Source organism: Vanellus vanellus (assembly GCF_965231255.1).
Source record: "Vanellus vanellus genome assembly, chromosome: 4".
NCBI classification, from domain to species: Eukaryota; Metazoa; Chordata; class Aves; order Charadriiformes; family Charadriidae; genus Vanellus; species Vanellus vanellus.
In genome coordinates this window covers 79,635,560-79,655,573 of record NC_138909.1, presented here as the reverse complement: position 1 = coordinate 79,655,573, position 20,014 = coordinate 79,635,560, and the positions used below count along the sequence as shown (strand labels likewise).

The 20,014-nt window shown below is 48.3% G+C and overlaps 1 protein-coding gene across 1 annotated transcript in view; it reads right to left on the bottom strand.

Annotated features, from left to right (window-relative positions):
• Positions 1-17,959, bottom strand: part of ENPP6 (ectonucleotide pyrophosphatase/phosphodiesterase 6) — a gene marked incomplete at both ends in the record, with an annotated part of 32,026 nt that extends 14,067 nt beyond the window's left edge. The window contains 2 exons of the mRNA XM_082482078.1: positions 6,109-6,288; positions 17,704-17,959. Of these exons, the coding sequence (XP_082338204.1) occupies positions 6,109-6,288; positions 17,704-17,959 (436 nt within the window). The remainder of the gene's footprint in view (positions 1-6,108; positions 6,289-17,703) is intronic.
• Between the last annotated feature and the right edge of the window lie 2,055 nt (positions 17,960-20,014).

Here is a 20,014-nt window from a genome sequence, read left to right as displayed (position 1 = left end):
AAGGAAGGTCTCTGTGTGACCTTCCCACGATAAAACTCTTGATTCCCTCATGGCAGACGGTTTCCACCTAAATGGCTACCTTGTTTTCATTTTGACTACTGCGGCCACATAGCCTCGTTTCCAGGCTTCCAACATCATAGATTTCGATATTGTTCCCTGAAAGTTCAGCAAATACTTTCCAGTTAGACACACTCTATCTTACATCGTAATATCCTCTATAAACCGCATTTTATTATGTGATACTGGCACTCCGCTATTAAATCTGTTTCCCAGGAGGTCTTATTAAAACAGTATAAACCAATTAACTCTCTTGGTAACTTGCAACCTTCCTTGCAAAATACAGTCTGTTTTGTGGCCCAGAAATTTATGGCAACAAATCCTACAGGAGAACATGGCCCTGAACACACAAAAACATGTTTTTGTGGGTTTTTTTGCCCTTTCGCTCTCTGGTTACTATGCTGCTGAATAACATTAATATTTTAAAGAACTGTGCTTTCAGAAACACGAGATTTATGCAAATTCTCTTTCGAGAGCCCCAGAGTCCTCCCATCACAGTTAGGCATTTTCTGGTGTATTCCTGGGGCACAAGGAAAAAAAAAAAAAAAAAAAAGGAGATTTTTTTTGCAAAATGGTCTCTGCATACAGCAATACAGTCAGGTGAAAAAGTCATCTATAAGCCATAGCCTGAATCTGCTGACATTTGGGTCACTTTGCTTCTCCTTTGGGATGAAAGGAATAGGCATTAACAACTGGCAGACGTTGACTTGTTGCTTGAGGGGAAGAAGGTTGCACGGGAGGTGTAAGTGCAGAGAGGGCACTAGAGCGAGCAGAGCTACTTTCAGGGGTGATTTAGAGTGGTTTGCTTACTGGGACACTCAGGAAAGCGAATTTGTCGGTGTCGTGCATCACAGCCCGCGTGAACTCACATCGCTGAGGTGCAACACCGGGGCCTGGGGAAAAGCACACCACTTCCAGGCTAAGCTGGCCAAGAGACTTCTGATCGTGACTTCTCAAGGGTACCATGAACGGTTAGAAAAACTTAAAGTGTTTGAGCTTAGGAAATTTTAAAAAATCTTCACTGAGTTCCAGAAAGCCACATAAGTCAGATGGGGGTTACCCTTTCCAAAAATTAAAGAGCACTAGAACACATGCCAGATTCAGTCTCTTCTCCCAGTGGTCCGTGGTAGCACCTCCCAGATCTCCACGTTGTTTGTGTGTTTCAATGGACCACATCTGTTGTGATTAATTATCTGTAAGAATTAATTATTTGCAACAATAAACAGAACACGTAGTTGACTAATTTACTTTTCTGTGAAAACTTATTTAAATAATTTTGAAGACTTATCTAAATTTGTTTGTATAAAACTTGTGGGAGTGTGTGATGCTGCTCACTTTTCGTTCTCCCCCTGTTGCCCCAAACTTATATGACTTAATTCTCCCCTTTCTGCACGGAGATACTTTAGTGTTTATCTCTCCACCACAAAAATAACCTGCAACCTCGATGAACAGCCTGCAGGTAACTTGACAAGAACTGGCTCCATACCACCCCATACTAAAGCTTCTATACATCTGTACACCTTCAAGAAATTACGTTGTGTCCCAGCTGTTGCCTAACCAAAGCATCCAAAAAAGTTATTTCATGATTGACCTGAAGCCACCTCCAGGAAGCAGGAGCCCTTGCCCCCTGCCCTGAGGGTGCGCAGCTGCAGTCTTCTGCACAATGTCCTGGGTGCTACCAAGCAGCAAAACATGGGGTTTCAGCTCCCTCAGATGCCGGAGGTGATGCAGTAGTCCTCTGCGGGCTTTGCTAGTATTTCGAAACTGAAGTGGAACTTCAGAGCCAATTTCTCCTCTGACACTTGAGTCTGGGAGAAGATTGGCTCCAAAGCCAGGAAAAGGTTGGCTCCAAAGCCGGGGAAGAAGTTAAGGACGTGTTTGGAAACACATTGGAAATGCCTAGTGTTTTAGCTTGGGCGGGTAATTGCTCATAGCCAATGACTAATATGATGATTTTGCCTCTTTTTTTCCTCTTCGGATACTGACATCTTCTCAAATAATGTTCCTCAGAATTACTCATGAGATAATTTTAACTGGAACCATTAACCTCTTGGGGATCTGGGATATTTTAGTTGCTCAGATATCTTTGCTATTTCTAGAGCGTCAGGTGATGAGCGTGACATAAAAGACTACAGAGGCAGCAACAATTAGAAAATGTTTTGGCCACTAAATATTGGTCTTCAAGTGTGCAGTTCAGTGGCAGTAACACTGAAAATTTGGGCTGCTTAGATATCAAAAGCTTCCTTTTTCTTTTTTTTTTTTTTTTTTTTCAGCCTCTGTGATGAACAGAACTAAAAATTGGATTTTTGATGTTAAGGCTCGTTACAATTCCAAAATACTGGCCATGAAGACCCTTTAATATTTAAATTTCACTTTGGTAGAGGCCAGGACAGATGGTAAATTTTCTCATTTAAATGTTATGGGAAAGGAAATTTTAAAAGATTTGGAGCCAGACAAAGGGAACGTTAGTTTTTTCTTGGTTAAACTGCAAATAGATGAGCTGTATTTATGAACTTGTAATGTTAGATGCCTTTCTGCACAGTTTTGTATGACGCTAAAGCTTTATTTAAAAACCTGAACTACTGGAGCAGGAATAAGGACTTCTTTCGCAGTGATATATGGGCTCCTCTTTATCTATCTGACACGGAGACCTGAACTTCTGCCAGCTTTGAATTGCATTTCTAAACATTGATTTAACAGTCGGACACTTCGTGTCATAACAAAAGGTTTTGAAAACTTTCCAGACTAGCTCCACAGTCTGGCCAATGTTGTGTTTAGATGTTGAAAGGTTGGGGTTTAGAGTCACTTTTTTTTACCCCTTTCTCTCATTTCGGTGTTGAGAAAAGATGTCACGGCACTTCAGCTGAAGCGGTTGCACAGGCTGCTGGAAAACGGAGGAGTTTGAAGGTCTGGGATGGCATCACCCACCAGGCTGAGCGTGAGGAGCGATATGAAGCTTTGGCTTTGGTGGGACTGCCGGGATGCTCTCGCACTCCTCTGGGGCTTCTCCATCTGCTGGAGCGACGGTGCTTCAGACAGGCAACCTGCACGTTTCACCCCACGTATGCCATTAGCGGTTGTGTTTTACTTAGCAAAGAGCCAGAGGATACACAACTTTTTCCCCAGGAATGCCTTGAGGAGCAGAAACTGCCTTATAAATGCCGCGAAGAAAGCAGAAAAATGTCCCTACAAGCCAAGTGCTTGCGTTTTGGTGCAAGCGGCGGCTGGGACCCCCGGCACGGCAGTATTTTGGCTCCTCTGCTTGGAGAGGCAGGAGAGCCCAGATGACTTCTGCCCACACATTGTCGTTGCCCTGTTTATGTTGGGCTCCCAGATAAAGCCGTGACGGATGGGTGTTCGCATCCAACAGCCCTCCTGCTCTGTGTCCCTCTTCGCTGGGGTCTGGATGTTCTTCCTTTAAGCGCGGACTGCGCATGAGAGAGGAATATAGGGAAGAACATGAAGCAGCAGATTTCAGGTTCAGACTTTGCAAAGCTTGGAACTGGAGCTGAGGAGGAAAAGGCGGTGGTGCACGTTAACCCTGGGAATCAGCTCGCTGGCATTCGCAACGCCTTTCTGCTACGTTTGATTGGTCTCGTTTGTCTTCACCGCTGGCCAAAGAGAAAACAGCATCTTCCAGAACAAAGTGTGGTGAATTTGGCTGTACGTTGCTGTTCTCGTTAACAGTTTCCCAAACTTTTCCTGTTTGGATCTTTATCAGATTTGCAAGATTCATCACTAAGCAGCGGTATACCCTCAGGCTGGAAAGTTAATCAATAATAGCAGACCCTACTTGGTGCAAATGCCCGTGGGACCTCCGCCCACCCTGCTTATTAAACTCTTGTTTTTTCTTTCATTTTGTTTGGCATCACTCCCCATTCAAATGCCTTTTAAAGAGCTAAAGCTTTAAAATAATAAATCTAGAAGAAAAGATTACATCCTTACAATGGAACTAGAAAACAGTTCCAAAAAGAAAATAGGTAATAAATAAGTACTATTGCACTTGGGGTAACTTCTGTTTACTCCAGTTACACCTGGACTCCCACTGTGGCCCAGTTGCCCCGTGTTGTCTTTCAATGGTTTGACCCTGCTTCCTGCCTTGGGCCTGACCCCGGGTGGCCAACGCGGCCTTTGAGAACATGAAGAGCCTTAAAAAGAAGCATGTGTTTAAGCATTCGCTGAACTGAGGCACTGACTTTGGCAAAGGTCGTCGGTCACAAATAAATAATTAATGACAGACAGATGTACACATCACAGTCCACGGGTAAAATACCAGATCCAGGCAGAAACTCCCGCTGGCGTCAGCAGGGCACAAATTCCCCCTCTGTGGCGTCAGAGAGTCAACGCATACGCTTGGCAACGTAAGAACTGGAAAAAGGGAGGCTCTGCTGTAGATAAGTGTGAAGGACATACGTATGTACATGGGGATACCTACACATACACCTCATGTGTCTTCTCCTTGGGAGACACTGCTCAGAGGGCAACGTGAAGGAGCCAGGTAAGGTCCAAAGGCATTTGATGGAAAGCAAAACTGTTCTTTTGGATTTCAGTAGCCGTCTGTAGACTGTTACATCTGTTCAGTACATAATTATACCTATTCAGCGCAGTTACATTAGTAGTTAAAAATGAATAGTCTATAGAAATGGGTCTTTTTGTATATTTTCAGAAGGATTTCTACATTCTTGTATAATTTCTATATCCCACTATTTGCGCTGCTGTTAGGTCACTTGGGTGATCTCCAATGAGAAGCAGGGGTTTTTTTTGAGGGCTGATCCAAACCATTATACCTAATCTGCAATTCCAGTCCCTTGGACTGCCTTTGGGTCCCTAAGTGAATATTGTCACCCTCAGATCTTTTAGCTCTTCAGTACTGTAGAAACACTCTGGATGGCTTTTTCATGTTTTTCATCTTAGTTCGCTCTTTCTTCCCTTTCCTGAGAACTGTGGCCTTTTTTTCTGGGATGCCAGTAGCCACATTGCATGGAAAGAGCGTGACCAGGCACACAAGCGTTGGGATGCAGAAGACGAGCTGGCCGGGAGCCCACGGCATGAGTCAGCTGCTGCTGCCCTACCCACTGGCACTGGCTGTGTTCAGTACGGCTCTTCTAACACGTGGTCCTCGAGCCTGCAGTTACACATATGAGGATATTTGCATACTGCTTCAGTAGCAGAGTTTAAAAGGTGAAAAAGTTGAGAAGCTGGGTAACTTGCACGGGATTTGGTCTGGCTGCACAGCTGGAACGTTTATTTCCGTGTAGGTCCCTAAATGGACCACCTAAGGGTATACTCCTAGTTGTTAAAAAAGACTTGTTATTATACATCCCTAGTGATTTCAGTGGTCCAATACCCAAGAAATGAGGAACAGAAAAGCCAATTCCCTCCAAACGAATGGCTCAGACTCAGAGCAACTGGGACCTCAGCTGAGTTAATGATGGAGGACAAGAGTGCTTGCTCCATCTCACCAAAGGATCACAGACTCACAGAATCACAGAACGGTTTGAGTTGGAAGGGACCTTGAAGATCATGTAGTTCCAACCCACCTGCCACAGGCAGGGACACCTCCCACCAAACCAGGTTGCTTTGTCCTTCAACTGGATTTTGCTGTTCCCACAGAGCCGATCATCTTCAGCTCTCAGCTTCTAATTTCCAGGTTAAAACCAAACAAGACTTGGGGGAGGATGGTTACTGTTTAACTTTGATCAGTGACATGGTCTGCAGCGTTGCTCTGTGAGCCATTCAGCGCAGCAGAAGCTACAGGTGGGCAAGAGGAATGAGCAGTTGGTGGAGGAGGGGACACTCTGCAAGCCAGCAACCCCCTTGAAGGTAACATTTGGTGGAACGCTACCTCCAGTGACACTTCAGTCTTTTCCTTCCTAAGCATATGCAAATTGTCATGGCCTAAGAAAAGATACTTCATTTCTACAAGTGGTTAGTAAAGCACTCATAATTCTTGTCTGTATTTCGGTGTATTAAAGAGTCATCCTACAGAGTGTGGAGTGCTAAGATGTAAAGATGCACCATTAAGATGGTAGCAATTTTTGACATACTAACCTGGCCAGTAATACATGGAAACGTTCTTCTTTGCTTTCATCATTGTGACCCACAAAGGCTCCGATCCATTCCACCAGAGAGGCAGCAGGCTTTCTTTATTCACACCAATATCAAAAGATACATTTCTCTTTTGGTCCCACATGTAGTTTCCAATCATCTGATGGACTTCACAGTGGCGACCTTTGGGGGTGGAGAAAAAAACAGCACAATCAGATTGGTGTTCTCCAGCAGAAGGGTGCCACCAGCACCACCACTGCTACCACCAGCTTGTCCAGCAACTCAGCTGAAAATCCCTGATTTGAACTCAGGGACCTCTTACCTTGCCACAGCTCATATGATTTTCTTGAGTCTGCTACCTCTAATTGAGGTCCTCTAGGTAGCTCTGTACATCCCCCAGTTCAGCCACCTAAAAGTTAGTTGCCGAAGCTTGTCAGGGACGTGTGTGGCTGCGTGGCCTCTTCAGTGGAGAAGAGGAGGCATCTCTAGAAGGCAATTCATGCCGTCCTAAGATAGACATCTAAGGCACCTAGGAGGAGTTACCCTCTGGAGGTGCATATTGCTCTCTACTAATTGTAGAGCTTAGCTTCAGACAGCCAACTTTTAGACGGCTGAGGCCAGAAGAAACAAATCCCACACCCCATGGCCAGCTCAACGTGCTCTACCCACTCTGCACACACAAACCACAGCAGCGGCGGCCCGCACGGGTGCCACATGCTCGGCTGACACCTGGCTCCTTCCACACATGAAACATCTGCCAAGTCTGAGCCCATTTTAAGGTACCCGCCAGCGCACAGACCCAGGGGGCTGCAGGACGCAATCTGTGAAGGGGAAGGGATAAGAGTATGGTCTGGAAACATAGAATAAAGTTTGGGAAACTCGCATTTCCCCTCTCCTTTATCCATAGGGCAAACAAGCAAAAACTTGGCTAAACCCTTTATGTATTACTTTTATTTTCTGTTATTGTTAGTTTGTGGGTGTTTTTAAATGAACACGCTTTGTTCTTGGTTGTGGGGACAGTAATCATTTAATCAGACTTTTTCAGCCCTCATACTGCAACTTGGGGGTTTTTAGGCGGCTTTATATTACAAGAAACCGGTATAGCCGAGAGACGTCCTCCACATCTTGTTACTGCCAGAAGAGAAGATACCGCATTTTAAGAGTTAATACGCCGGTGAAATAACAGAAGTGGAAAAAGAACTGTTGATGATTAAGTTGTACTGGGAGTTCACGATTTTCATATCTTAAAAAGCAACAGCTGATGCATGTGTGAGACACTCGGCATTAACTGGTGAGTCACGCTATTGCAAGGATCCGGATAACAGGCTTTGATTATTGTGAGACTGAGCGTGGTGATCAGAACCGAAATAACCTTGGTATGCTTGTTTTGAAAAGGCATAATTATGAGCAGAGGACGCCATATACTTTGGGTACATGTGAACTTGAAATGGATTTTGAACTCTCCTTCCCCACTACAAAGTATTTCAATTATGCAAAACATTTCCTCCTCCCCAGCGGAGAAAAGCAGTCCCAATTTGTGGCAGTCACTATTCACCATATTAAACTGAACAGGTTTAATATAGGAGAGCTGGTGGAATGGATGGGCAGTAATCTGTCCTCCTTAGGCTGCCACGTGCTTTCTCCACTGTAAGTATCAAAACAGCTGGAAGGAGGCCTCTATAACGCATCAAAACTACGGCTTTCCTACTTTAAGGACAACACCATCTCTTCAGCTTCTTGAAGTCCACCTACTCCTGAGCGTATATCGACCTGCTGAACTGGAGGTAGGCAACTGGTGCCAGACTGGGAATCCTGCAGGACGGTGCTGAAGGGGTTAAGTCACGTATTTGTGTGGCGTATAGTATAGTCTTCATACAGAAACAATGAGCTCCAGCTGCTGATGACGTGAGCTCCCTATAGGATTTGAGGTCGGCTGTCAGTTTGCCCACCTCTTTAAGGAACAGAACAGAGATTGTTATTTGTAGCATTGTTGGGAAGTTCAATTAACTGCATGCACTAATACAGATTCTTCTGATCACCACATCAGACAAATTGATTCTTCCGTGGACTCCAAATGTCTTTTTTTCTATCGATAGAGAGGCATAGAAGACTATAAGGCATAGATTTTCACCGCAGACACCCCTGGTTCACAGGGCCGAGAGGGAAAACCAGCTACTCAGGCAGACCAAAAGACATGACCATTTAATGCTGCCAGGACCCATTCAGGTCTCCTCGCCTGAAGCCTGTGCCCCAGAGAGACCCTGGACCTCCTTGGGAGACAGCAATACCCAACTAATCAATCTCTTCCTTGGGTTGCTCCTCCCGATATTTGTCATCAGTAAAAACTGTTCAAAAGGTACGCCTGGTCTCTAATCTTATTTTTGACCTTTCCTAATCCCCAACCACGGCTGTTCTGTGCCTTGCTCACTAGATTAAAAAGCCCTGCAATAGCTGTCATTTCTCCTCCTCAAAGACATTCGTACACAGAATTAAGGTCAATTCTCAAATTTCTTTTGAGTCACCTGTACAACCCGAGTTCTTTACAGCCCCTGTTGTAACCTCTTTTCTCCATCCTGAGAAGATGACCTTTGGTGATCTCCTTTTTAAGTGATTATCAAAATAGCAACATGGTGTTAGACAGTTACCATAACAAGGTGAATTTATTATTGCTTCCATTGCTGCAGCTTTCCCCTGTAACCAAATGCTATCTTAAGAGTTACAAAAGTAGTAACGGGGCAAAAGGCAATTTCAGCACACAGCTTTCGCTAGTTAAACTCACTGCAATTGTAGCAGAAAGCACCCCTTCCTCAAGCAACGGCGGAAAACAAAGAGGGTACAGTTCCCAGGAATATGATAACTGCTGTATCCTTCTGGAAGAGGGCCAGCAAAAGCATTTGCAAGTCTGTGTGCTGCAGCTTACTTGGACACTACACTTCTTACAGCATTGGCTTTGTCTAAAGCACATTCCCATGTCTCCAGGCACTTTTGTCAGCATTCAAATGAATCTATGCAAAACAAAGATGAAATTTAAAAAAAAAAAAAAAAAAAAAAACACAAAAAAAAAACCCACAACAAAACTTGCAGCCACTTGGCCACCCACAACAAGAGCACAGTGATGCTGAGCGCTGTGCACCCTACATTGACCCTATGTGAGATTTGGAAACCAGAGAGTGCGCTCCTGTGGTGTTTGCCCGCTGCCAAATGGCCTCTTCTTCCTTTGGAGGTCTTCCACTGACCGCAGGGCCAGCATGTAGGGTCACCAGTAGGCACGATACATCATACAGGGACCACCTGCGTCTAAATCTACAAGAGAAAACGCTCTTCTGAGACACTCAGTTTTCAGAAGAGAGGCAGCGCGTGGCAGACGCGCAATGCCATGCCCGCTGCATCGGCCGCACAACGGAGGTGAAGTGTCTCTGCATGGAGCAAATCAGATTTAGCAGAGCCCCCACGGTGTGTACATCAGCCAACGCAGCAAAGGTACTGCAATCTGCACGCATCCACCTGATGATGAACGTAAGCACGTGCATTTAGCTCAATGTACTGTACTGTGTAATATCGTATGCATGCCTTGCCGCTGCGGCGAGACCTTTCCTCCCATGTCCCACTCCCCGGGAAGCGACAAGAGCCAGGGGGGCAGATGCAAGCTCAGGCTGCCGTGGGGCTGTATAGGCTGGGGAAGAGTTAAGTTCCTCCACCTGTTGCACACACGAAAGGTAGGTAGGTTTTAACAGCCGAAGCGAGACGTGCAGTTCCCTTTCTCCCCTCCCTTCCCTCCCCACAATGTCTTTCCTCTGCTAGTCCCTTGCTTGAAGAGCCACCTAAACGCTGACCCACACATGCTCATTTCTCAGCTCCTCACCCCACTTCCAGCCCCGCTGGAGACCCGCTGGATGTCTTGCCCTGGGAAATGCTCTGCCCATGCTGTCTGCCATGAGGAGGAAGAGAGCGGGACTTTAAAGTCACGAAGACCATATTCCCGCTCCGGAGCAGATATCGGGGTGTTGCCATCCCCAAGGACTGAGCCCAGCCAGCTGTGAGCAAAGCATCCTGAAGGGCCCAGCTCTGCCCACCTCGATATAAACCCTGCTCTGCTCTTCCCCTGCTGGGTCTCATCTGCTCTGCTTTGAAAAGAAAGACCTCAGGAAAAAACAAAACTTGCGTGCTGAACCTTATGTGGCCTGGAGAAGACCAGGGCTCATGAGAAGTCAGGTGGGGAGCTCTGGTCTGGGCAAAGTGGCCCTGCCACCTGCAGGCCCCCGAGCAAAAAAGGTACCTGCAAGGTGTGCACGGACAATTTATGTTCCAAGGAGAGCTTGCGGGCAAAGTCTTTCCGATTTTTTATGGCCTCCAATACCAGACAGATCCAAAGCAGAAACACCTTAGCCTACGTCAGCTGAGACTTTGCAATCCAAGTAGGATCACATCAAAAAGCACAGAAAAATGTCTGATATACAAAGCTTTTCTTTTCTTTTTTTTTTTTTTTTTTCCCTGAAGAGGATTCATTTAATAAGAGTATGAAACTCTTAATTCAATGCTTTCATAATGGAGCTGGGGCTGGGGTACATGAAAATTGCTTCTAAAGTATCCGGCTAAGGCTTTGGTTGCTTGCTTGTGCAGGAATCATAGAATCACGGAATGGTTGGGTCAGAAGGGACCTTTAAAGGCCATCCAGTCTGACCCCTCTGCCATGGGCAGGGACATCCTCAACTAGACCAGGTTGCTCAGAGCCCTGTCCAACCTGACCTGGAATGTTTCCAGGGATGGGGCATCCACCACCCCTCTGGGGAACCTGGGCCAGTGTCTCACCACCCTTGGTGTAAAAAATGTATTCCATATTTCTAGCCTAAAACTTCCCTCTTTTTAGTTTAAAACCATTACCCCTCGTCCTGTCGCTGTACTCCCTGATCAAGAGTCCCTCCCCAGCTCTCCTGGAGCCCCTTTAGGGACTGGAAAGCTGCAACAAGGTCTCCCCGGAGCCTTCTCTTCTCCAGGCTGAACAACCCCAACTCTCTCAGCCTGTCCTCACAGCAGAGGGGCTCCAGCCCTCGGAGCATCTTCGTGGCCTCCTCTGGACCCACTCCAACAGGTCCTGGGAAGGCAGGACTTGTGTCCCTGTAGAGCAGGTACTCCAAGCTGTCGGTGGATCTCCAGATCTCCAGTGGCAGTGGTGGGCTGAAGGACCACGATGGGACCCCAACCACCCACAGCTGGGTACAGCTCGAGGGCACCACAGCTCCAAGCACTACAGAGGGCACTACAGAAAAAAACGATGGGCAAACTGCTGCCTGCACCATTAGAGAGGATATGAGCCTCTGGCAGTTTTCTGGTCATCAGCTGTGACTTCAGCTCTGGGCAAAGAAATACCTTGATACGTGAATGTCCACTTACTGCTGCTGATAGCTGGTAGCAAATATACTAGCGGTGAGCTGTGAGGTTGCAGCCGGTAACAAGGCAAAAACCTCTCTGCTTCAATTTGTAGCATATGAACTTGTGTTAGAGAAAACTTTCTGTTCTCTACTTCGAGAGTGTTTCCATTTTTTTAAGTGGTAGAAAGCAAACACAGATTTTTACAACATTTTGTGTATGTGTGAAAGAGAAAAATCTTGGCAATTGGCATTGCAGCCTTCCTGCAGGCGGTGAGTAAACAAAGCGAGATGAAGAATGTGAAAATGAAAAACCCTCCCGGTTCCCGCTCTCTTCTCCAGCCTGTCCTTGCTAGGATAGTACCCTTTCCCTGCCAGTTAATAGTATTACCACAGACTTCTTCGTGCTCTTTGGCTTCCCAACACGCAGTGTTAGAAACGGAAAGGTACTGAAGCCAAGAAAAAGAAGAGACTATTGATTTAAAAACTGTTTGCCACAGTCAGAATCTTTTAAATCTTTGCTGCTGCTGGCATCTGTGGTGGTTAAAAGAGGAGCAAAAAGAAAAAGTCCTATTGCCTTGCCACTCATCATGCTCTTTGTGTCCTTCTGGCTTTTTTCTCGGTCTGGACAGTGAAGCTGAGATAGTTTCAGTTCATGTGTGCTGATAATAAATTTCCCTGTTGTACTCCTATCCCTCCATCTTTTATATCTATGACAACATGCAGGTATTGTTTATGTGGTTAAAAGCTTGCTTAACTGCTAAACAGAAATTGTCAGCATCCTTTCCTGGACCAGGCTGGAGTCTGGGTACTGTTAACCGGGTAGCAGAAAAGAGGCATTGCTACAGCCATGGGGGTGTAGCAATGGGGGTGTAGGTGGGGTTTCCTCCGGGTACCAAGTGGATGGAGAGTGGAGATGCTGTCCTGTAAACCAGGAGACCTCTCACAGCAAACAATAAATGTACCAGTACGTGTGCACATCAGCTGGACCCCAGAGGACTCCAGGGGTGGGACCCCGAAGGACATTCGCTCCCAGAAAGCGTGGAATAAACGGGGTGCAGCGCATGTCAACGTTAGCTGTGCTCAGGGGAAAAGAGAAGCAGACCGGCTATTTATCAGACCACAACGTCATCCACCAAAGCCCCTCAGCAGTCATGTATGCCAACACTGAGGGTGAGGAGTGGAGGAGGTACGGTAGAAACACAGAAGAGGGGTGAAATCTTCAGTCTGGCAGAGTAGACCTTGACTGTCACCCATCTCTGGGACCTGCCGGGTTGCCCTTCTCCCTCCTGCTGTGCAGAGGAGAAGGTGATGGCATACACAGGGCTGACCCACAGTGGCTGGGAAAACACCACGCACCACCTCTGTATTTTAGAGAAGCCCCAAACATGCCATCGCTGAGTTATGGCAAGAGTGGGACAGCCCTGCAAAGGCTACAGGCCTCACCTCGGGGTTCAAGGAGACCTGAAACACAATCTGTTCAGCCTCTTCCTCCATCCCACAAGCTTCACAGGATCTTGTAGCTTCTCTGCCAAGTATTTAAGATCAGATTCTCTCCAAAGAGGGACACAGAGGCCCCTCGCCAGCTTCTCTCCAAGCATCTCTCCACCCACCCACCTACCCACATCTGTGAGCAGGGACTCCATCCGCTTCCCATGGAGGCCAAGAGAAATATGGCTCTTGGACGCGGGGCTGCACAGCTGACCGGTGGCTGCTGCGTCCTCCCGGAGGACCTGCCAGAAAAGATCTCACTTGTTGTTAGGATCTTGGAAAATAAATCCTCCTGGAGTTTCCAGCTCAGATACGATACCGCCCGCCCCTGTTTGTGCTGCCTGGGGCTGGAAATGTGAGGGGCCCCCACATGCCCCGAGCTGGGGGGGTTCAGAGGAGCTGGGATAGGGGGGTGGGCCCACCAGCAGCCCCCAAGGCCTGTGAGTCGGCAGGCAAGGGAGACCCAAACTCCTCAGCGTGAGCGGCATTTCTCGAGAGCTATGGCACGAAGGGCTCTGAAGCAATAACTCGTGCTCGCAGCGGTTACGGGGAGACCTCAGACTTTCCGTTTAGCTTGGCACAGGAGCTCCCTACGGAGCCAGGCCGAGGCAGGGAAAGGGAAATACTAAAAGCTCCCCACAGGATAAAAACCCGAGGTGGCTTGTGGTCTTAATTCCTTTCTTTGCAAAACAAACAGCACATGGTGCGATTGAGTGAGCCTTTTGGGATACGCGTATTTGGACTCCTTCTTGCCTCCCTTGCCAAGCCCACGTCGAGCCTCGCAAAGCTCTCTCAAACACATGTGTCAGCAGCAGCAGCAGCTCCTTTGACCTAATTCACCATTTTATGCTGCGCCTTTCAGGTCAACGACTGCAATATCATAACTGGAGCATGGAGAGCAAGGACACTAGGTAGGATTCGGTCTAGCAGCTCAGAAAACAACCCAACCACCCAAGAACCAGTCGTTACGCCACTGTGGAAGCCAAAACTGAGAAACACGGCATGAATTGAGTTGTTAGAGAGAATTGCTTTTCGAGGAGTGGGATTTTAAGCCGGGACATCCTTGGGCTATCTTGCACGCTACCAGATTTTTGTAACAAAACGACTCCTCCGGTTGCACGTCAGTGAGACCCCTTTGCTCCAGCAGTGACTTGGCTGTTGTTTGGCGCTTCTTCAAGCAAATAGCAGGTCATGACGCCGTGTCCTGGCTCGAAGGGAAACTGGAGCTTCTCCCCAAGCTCTGAATCACCGGGTGACTTTACATGAAGAAGCCAAACCATTAGTGCCAAAGCATTAGCATTCCTCTTGTTTCTATGCTCTGGTTTTCTCTCTCATAATTGCTGTAGATGTGGAGGAAGGCAAAAGACCTCTAGGCAAGCCCCGGGCTTTGGGCTGAGGCTTTCTGTGTCACTCTGGGAAGCTTCAGCAAATATCTTCTCCCAGGTTAACAGCAGCATCAGATTTAAGTAGGAGGGCAACCCGTGGAGAGCTCTACCATCGCCCTGCAGCGCTGCCTGACCACGGGGCGAGTCACCTCCCTCCACCTGCTCCCCTTCCAAAATTTATCTGTTCTGTTTACCTGTTCCTCCCACTGTGTCTGTGCTTCCCCTCGCACCTAGTCTCAGCAAATTGGGCATGCTTCGCATTAGCATACATTAGTTAGTTATCTTTAGCTACATGGCACTTGGTCATGAGTTATGGTTGCATCTATTTGGTTATAGCTTTGAAAAACTCAGTAAACTTGCTGTTTCTCATGAATGCCAAATTCAGTTAGTCTGCCCTCTTGAAATCTTCAGTAAAGTAAAATGGAATGACTAGAAGATCCTGCAGATAATCGGGCAGATGCGCTGTGTGCTATTGCTTGCGAGTTGCCCGCTGCAGAGGAACGCTACCTTCTGGCAGGGCTGACGGGTGCAGTTGGGCATCTGCACTGAGACACTGTGGGGCAGATGCTGCTGACCTCCATAACCTCCTCCTGCAGGTCTGGGCAGAAGGAGGAGGTGAGTTCATGTTTGAGGAGACTGACCTGCCCCAACTGTGATGGTGTCTGAGGAGCAGAGTCCACTGTCCTCCTCCAGAGCTGCCGAAATAAGGGAGAACTTCCCTCTGAAACAACTAAACCTCTCCAGAGTCATGAAGGTTGCGTGGAATTGCGGTGAAGAGCAGTATGCAGAAAGGAGAGGCCTTGCTCACATGAATGGATAGAGGCAGGAGAGAAATACATCCCAGCGTTTTCATCACGTGCTGTCCTGGACCTGCCAGCCGCGTACGCTTGTGGGGGCCACGCGACCTTGTGAATGAGCAGAGAAAGAAGGGACGGGAGCGTTTACCTGAAAAAGTGGTGGGATCTAATGAACAAGCCAAGGGTGGGAATGTGCAGGTGGGGCCAGAAATTTCTTAAGCTGAAAAAAGCCAATATAATATGAAACCGCATTCACAAATGCTAAAATATGGCAATTTGGAGGTTAAAACACGAGTTTCTTAATGGCTCAGGAAGCAGCAGAGTAGGACAAGATATGAACAACAGCTTGTCCTTGTAGTCCCTGATTTCCCAGAAGAAACTGTGGTAACATTTAAGTCCCGCACATCCCAGTTGCAAATGGAAACAAAATCAGTTACAGCCCCCCCTCCCCCCCCCGCAGCGGAGATGCATGACTGGTGAGACGCGATGTAAGCTTTCTCCTGCCCGTACAGCAGCGATGGGGAGACAGTAACTTGCCCGTCCCTAAGCAGGTCACTGTGGCACGATGCTCATGTCACCCTGCCATGTTGCGTTTTTTCCAAAAAGCTGTCCCAGCTTTGCGAATCGAACGCGCACGGACTGAACGCGGCCGACGCTATGTCTGCCGTGTGCCCCACGCTCCCACCACCAACTAAAAAGTGACTTCTTTCTGCAGAGACCACACCATGGCGTTGGGGGTAAGAACAGTGTAGCCGTGGGATTTGCCCTGCTGTCATGCCAGGACACAGCCACGGGGTCCACTAACACCCCGGGGCTCAAGTGCAGTCTTGGTTCTTCCTCTGGGCACGTTCATCATCTAAACTTGGTCCGCGGTTGGTTCCTGACCTATTTAACACTGCTGTGACTCATGTGTTAGGCAGGTGAATTGTTATTTGCGGTTAAGTTGTATTTGCATTGAGAACCTCATTGTGAAGGCCAGGAGACTTGCAAGAAGAGTTGAGTTTGGTCTCATAGATTGTCTCGTGGCTTCAAGCTGGGGTGTAGAAACCCCGGTACCCTAAAAATGTGAAAAGTCTCGTAGTGGTGTTTCATCAGCTAAAACAAAACTCCTTCTTTGTAAGTACAAAATAAGATGTTTTTAAAATTCCTCGAAAAGCTGATTATAGACTTCGATCTACGCGTACGCACTTAATAGGAGTGATGATTAAATGCAGAAAGGAGAGAAAGCAGTCACTTTCCTGCTTCTCTTTAACAAAGAGGCACATGAAGTGTTAAGCCAGTGTGCCTGCGTTCACGTAAAGAACAAGGTCCGCAGTGGAGTGACACCTCTGTTTTCAGTCGTGACATTTGCTCTGCATTCATGCATTTCCATCGAGTCGTGAAAAAAAAAAACAACCTGTGATGGTTTTGTACTCTTTTCTGTTCAGAGATGAGCAAGAGAAAGGCATTCCCCTCCCAAGAGAGGGAGGAAGGGGTTAAGCGGTTTCAAAACAAGCTGGGCACAACTGATGTCAGATTTCTGTCTTACAATGGCATCTATTTGCTTTCCCAGCAAGTGGTATATGGACCGCTGGGCACTGTATTGTTCCGAGGACAGCAGAAGATACCACATATCTTCGGAGAGGACAGATTTTCTCACTCCTCCTTAGCTGGAATGTCTTGTTTGTTAAATAACTTTGGAGAAAAACCCAATCAGAAACCCCAGAAAAACTTTACTGTTTGTTTGGGGGTTTTCGTTTGGGTTTGTGTTTTGGGTTTTGGTTGTTTTTTTTTTTTTTACTTAGATGTTGTTTCCAGGGTGTTTTTCTCTGGCGTGAAGGGCTCAGCTGTACTCTGTGTACCTTCCTAGTATCCCTGTAATCCTGCGTTGCTCTGCTTAGATTAAAAGGAAATCAGCATACTGAAAATTATGACTATCCTCCCAATTTACTAAAAGCCTCTCCTGGGCACTCAGAAAAAGGGAAAGTGTAGGGGAGCAAAAGCAAAAATCCTTAATGTCTTTCTATTTGGCTATTTCAGACTATCTTACAAAAATAAGGACTTCGGGAAAGGTTAAGACAGGGACCTGTGAAAGCAGAAAGTCTGTTAAGTTTAAAAAGAAATTTAACTCCGAACTTGCCAAAACTAACTGGCTGAAAACAAGCCCTTCTCGTAGCCACCCTCAGTTTACACGCCTTTTTATTAACTGGAAAGTCTGTGAGCAGGCTCTGTGTTCATTTTTCCATGCATTTCCCACTCGTTTTTATGTTCTGCGCGCAGCAGCCCCCATCAGTGCTCCCACCGGGGAGCCCTGGACGGCGGCGCTGCCGCGGTGGCAGCAGCGGGGGACCGGGCAGCACCGCGCAAGAGCAAAGGAGAACTTCAAAAATCAGCTCCAAGAGGCATTTCCAAGTTGAGAGCACATTTCAGTCGAGCAACACCGAGCTGTAACGCCGCCGCGGTTGCTTTTAAACTCCCAGCTAAAAGCGAGACCCGGGTTATTTTTATGTCATCTTTGCAGGAAAAAGTCACGGGGAGCTGGCGGCTCCGAGGAGCATCGCAGCAAAGGCAAGTACTCACCCGTCATCAGCGTGTAGTAATTCGGGTAGGAGAGGCTGGGGAAGTCTGGGGTCATGTAATCCACCTTCACCCCCATGTTCACGATGTCCCGAAAGCCCGGCAGACCCTCCAGCTCGCTGTCGTCGATGTAGTCGAAGCGAAAGCCGTCGAGCAGGAACACCAGGAGCTTGCGGTGGGCCGAGGGGGCGGCGGGAAGCGGCAAGAGGGAGGCGAGGATGGCGGCCAGGATGGTGGCCAGCAGGCTGCGGCTCCCCATGGCCGGGCACGGCGCTGCCAGGACCGGGGCCGGGCAGCAGTGAGGGATCTGCAGCAGCTTCTGGCACTCCTGCTGTCCTCCCTCCCGCTTCCACCGCCCGCGTTAAAGCTACAGCACTGCCCCGCGTGTGCCGTGGGCGTGGGAGGTCACAGGTTAATTACAAGCAGATGATTAACTTATATCCTGCCTGCTCGCCAGCTCCGCGGCGTCGGGGCTGCTGCTTTCTTTAAAAGAGAGCGTTACATCTCCAGCCACGCGAACGTGCGCTTTCTTCTCGTCTTTCCGGCAGTGGCTGGTGATAGAAACTCAGGGTGAGAGTAAGGCAAAGCATCTCCCCGGTTTGGGAGGTGGGGTGTGGGAGCTGAGGTCCGGCATCTCGACGGCACGGCCGTACCGCAGAGCGCCGGCTGAGCAAGCTCACCTCCGCACGGACCCACGTCCCTGCAAAGGACCCTGTCCTCTCCGCTTGCTCCGTGCTTCCGCGGGGCTAACCCAGCCCCTGATGCACTAGTAGAAAAATCTAGTTTTCAGCATTAGACAGAACAAATCATGCATTTAGGTTTTGGCTCTTGGTATTATTTAGAGATTAAGAGATGAAGAGCTGGGTGGTGCCAAATTTCATATTAAAAATGAAAATTCGTTCACATTTTAGCCATGACTCACCACCAGGTTCTGCTGCCAGCCGCAGGAGCCTAACTATACCTCTAATGCAATGCCGGCACCTGTGGTACGCCGTAATTACATGTTAACTCACTTTTCTTGAATTGTGTTTGTTTTTCCCAAATAAAACAAGTTCATAGCGGTGTATTAACTCTGAAACGCTGCAGGTGTCCAGCTACCTGCTGGACAAAGCCGGGATGGAGGAAGGGTGACTTTTGCATTTCTCAGTGCGAGGAGGAGAATACAGCCCCGGGGGTTGGGGGTGGGTGTGTTTCCAGCCCCTGTCTCACCCATCGTGGGAACGGCCCCTCGCAGATGTTTACACCTGGGGAAGGTTGCAACAGCTGGATGTCGGAACCTCTGTTTGCTCCTTCAAAGCTCCCAATGGCACGTCCAGCGTGTCTGGTCGCCTCTTGCCAAACACCAGGCTGACGCAGGCTCGGCAAGACGGCCTTCAGCCTCCCTTGCCCCAGAAGCTTATTTACCCCTGGGCAAAACCCCCTCGTGTCCTGGCCTGCCTTCTGCATGGCTTCGTACTGGCTGCAGGTCGCCCACTGCTCCCGGGACAGGGCTGGAGAGGTGCTGTCCCTGCCCATCTCCCATGGGGCTTCCAGCTCAGGAGAGAAGATGCCCTGCCAGGGGAAGGGGTGCTGCCGGGGGTTTCTGTAGGAGGGAGTTGTTCAAGGCAGGTGGAAGAAGACGGAGGGAGAACCTGTGGTCGAGCAGGGCTGCTCAGGCTCTTCAGCTGGTGATGCTCATGTTCACCTTCCCACTCAAATTCTTCCATGCTTCTGCCCTGCCAGGGGGCTAAATGCACTCATTATGGACTTCTTCCTCTCTACGACTTGCCCAGCCACTCTTTTCCTTCCTTTTTTTTTTTATTTTCATGTGCCCCTTTTTCCATCCCCCATCTCAGAGCCCAGCACTTGGGACGTACCCTCACGCCAGAGTTATACCTGAGCCAAGGACTCGGGGCATTTCTCAGCTCCAGCCCAGGGATCTCCAGAGCAAGAGAGAGACTGAACCAGCCCTTCAGGGGTTTATCTCTTTTCACATAACATTTACTTTTGGAGCCTTGCATTGCTAGCTATTATCATCTTGACAACTTTAATTCTGTGTTTTGACTTTTCTTATCTTGCCTGGCGTTCGTTCATGTGTTTTCTCACAGCGCAGCAGCAGCAGCAGCAGTTTTCTCAACGAAACCAACCCAGGGTCACACAGCTGTGCTGCACCTCGGGTCAGAGCCAGCTGAGCCCCAGAGCCATCTGTACAGCCCCGTGCCCAGGAGAAGGACAGACGGACTACAGTCCCCAGCCTGCTGGGACAATAACAGGTCCTGGAGGCTCATCCCATCCCCTGGAACAGACGTTGCCTGGGAGCGCCGGGCAGTACCGG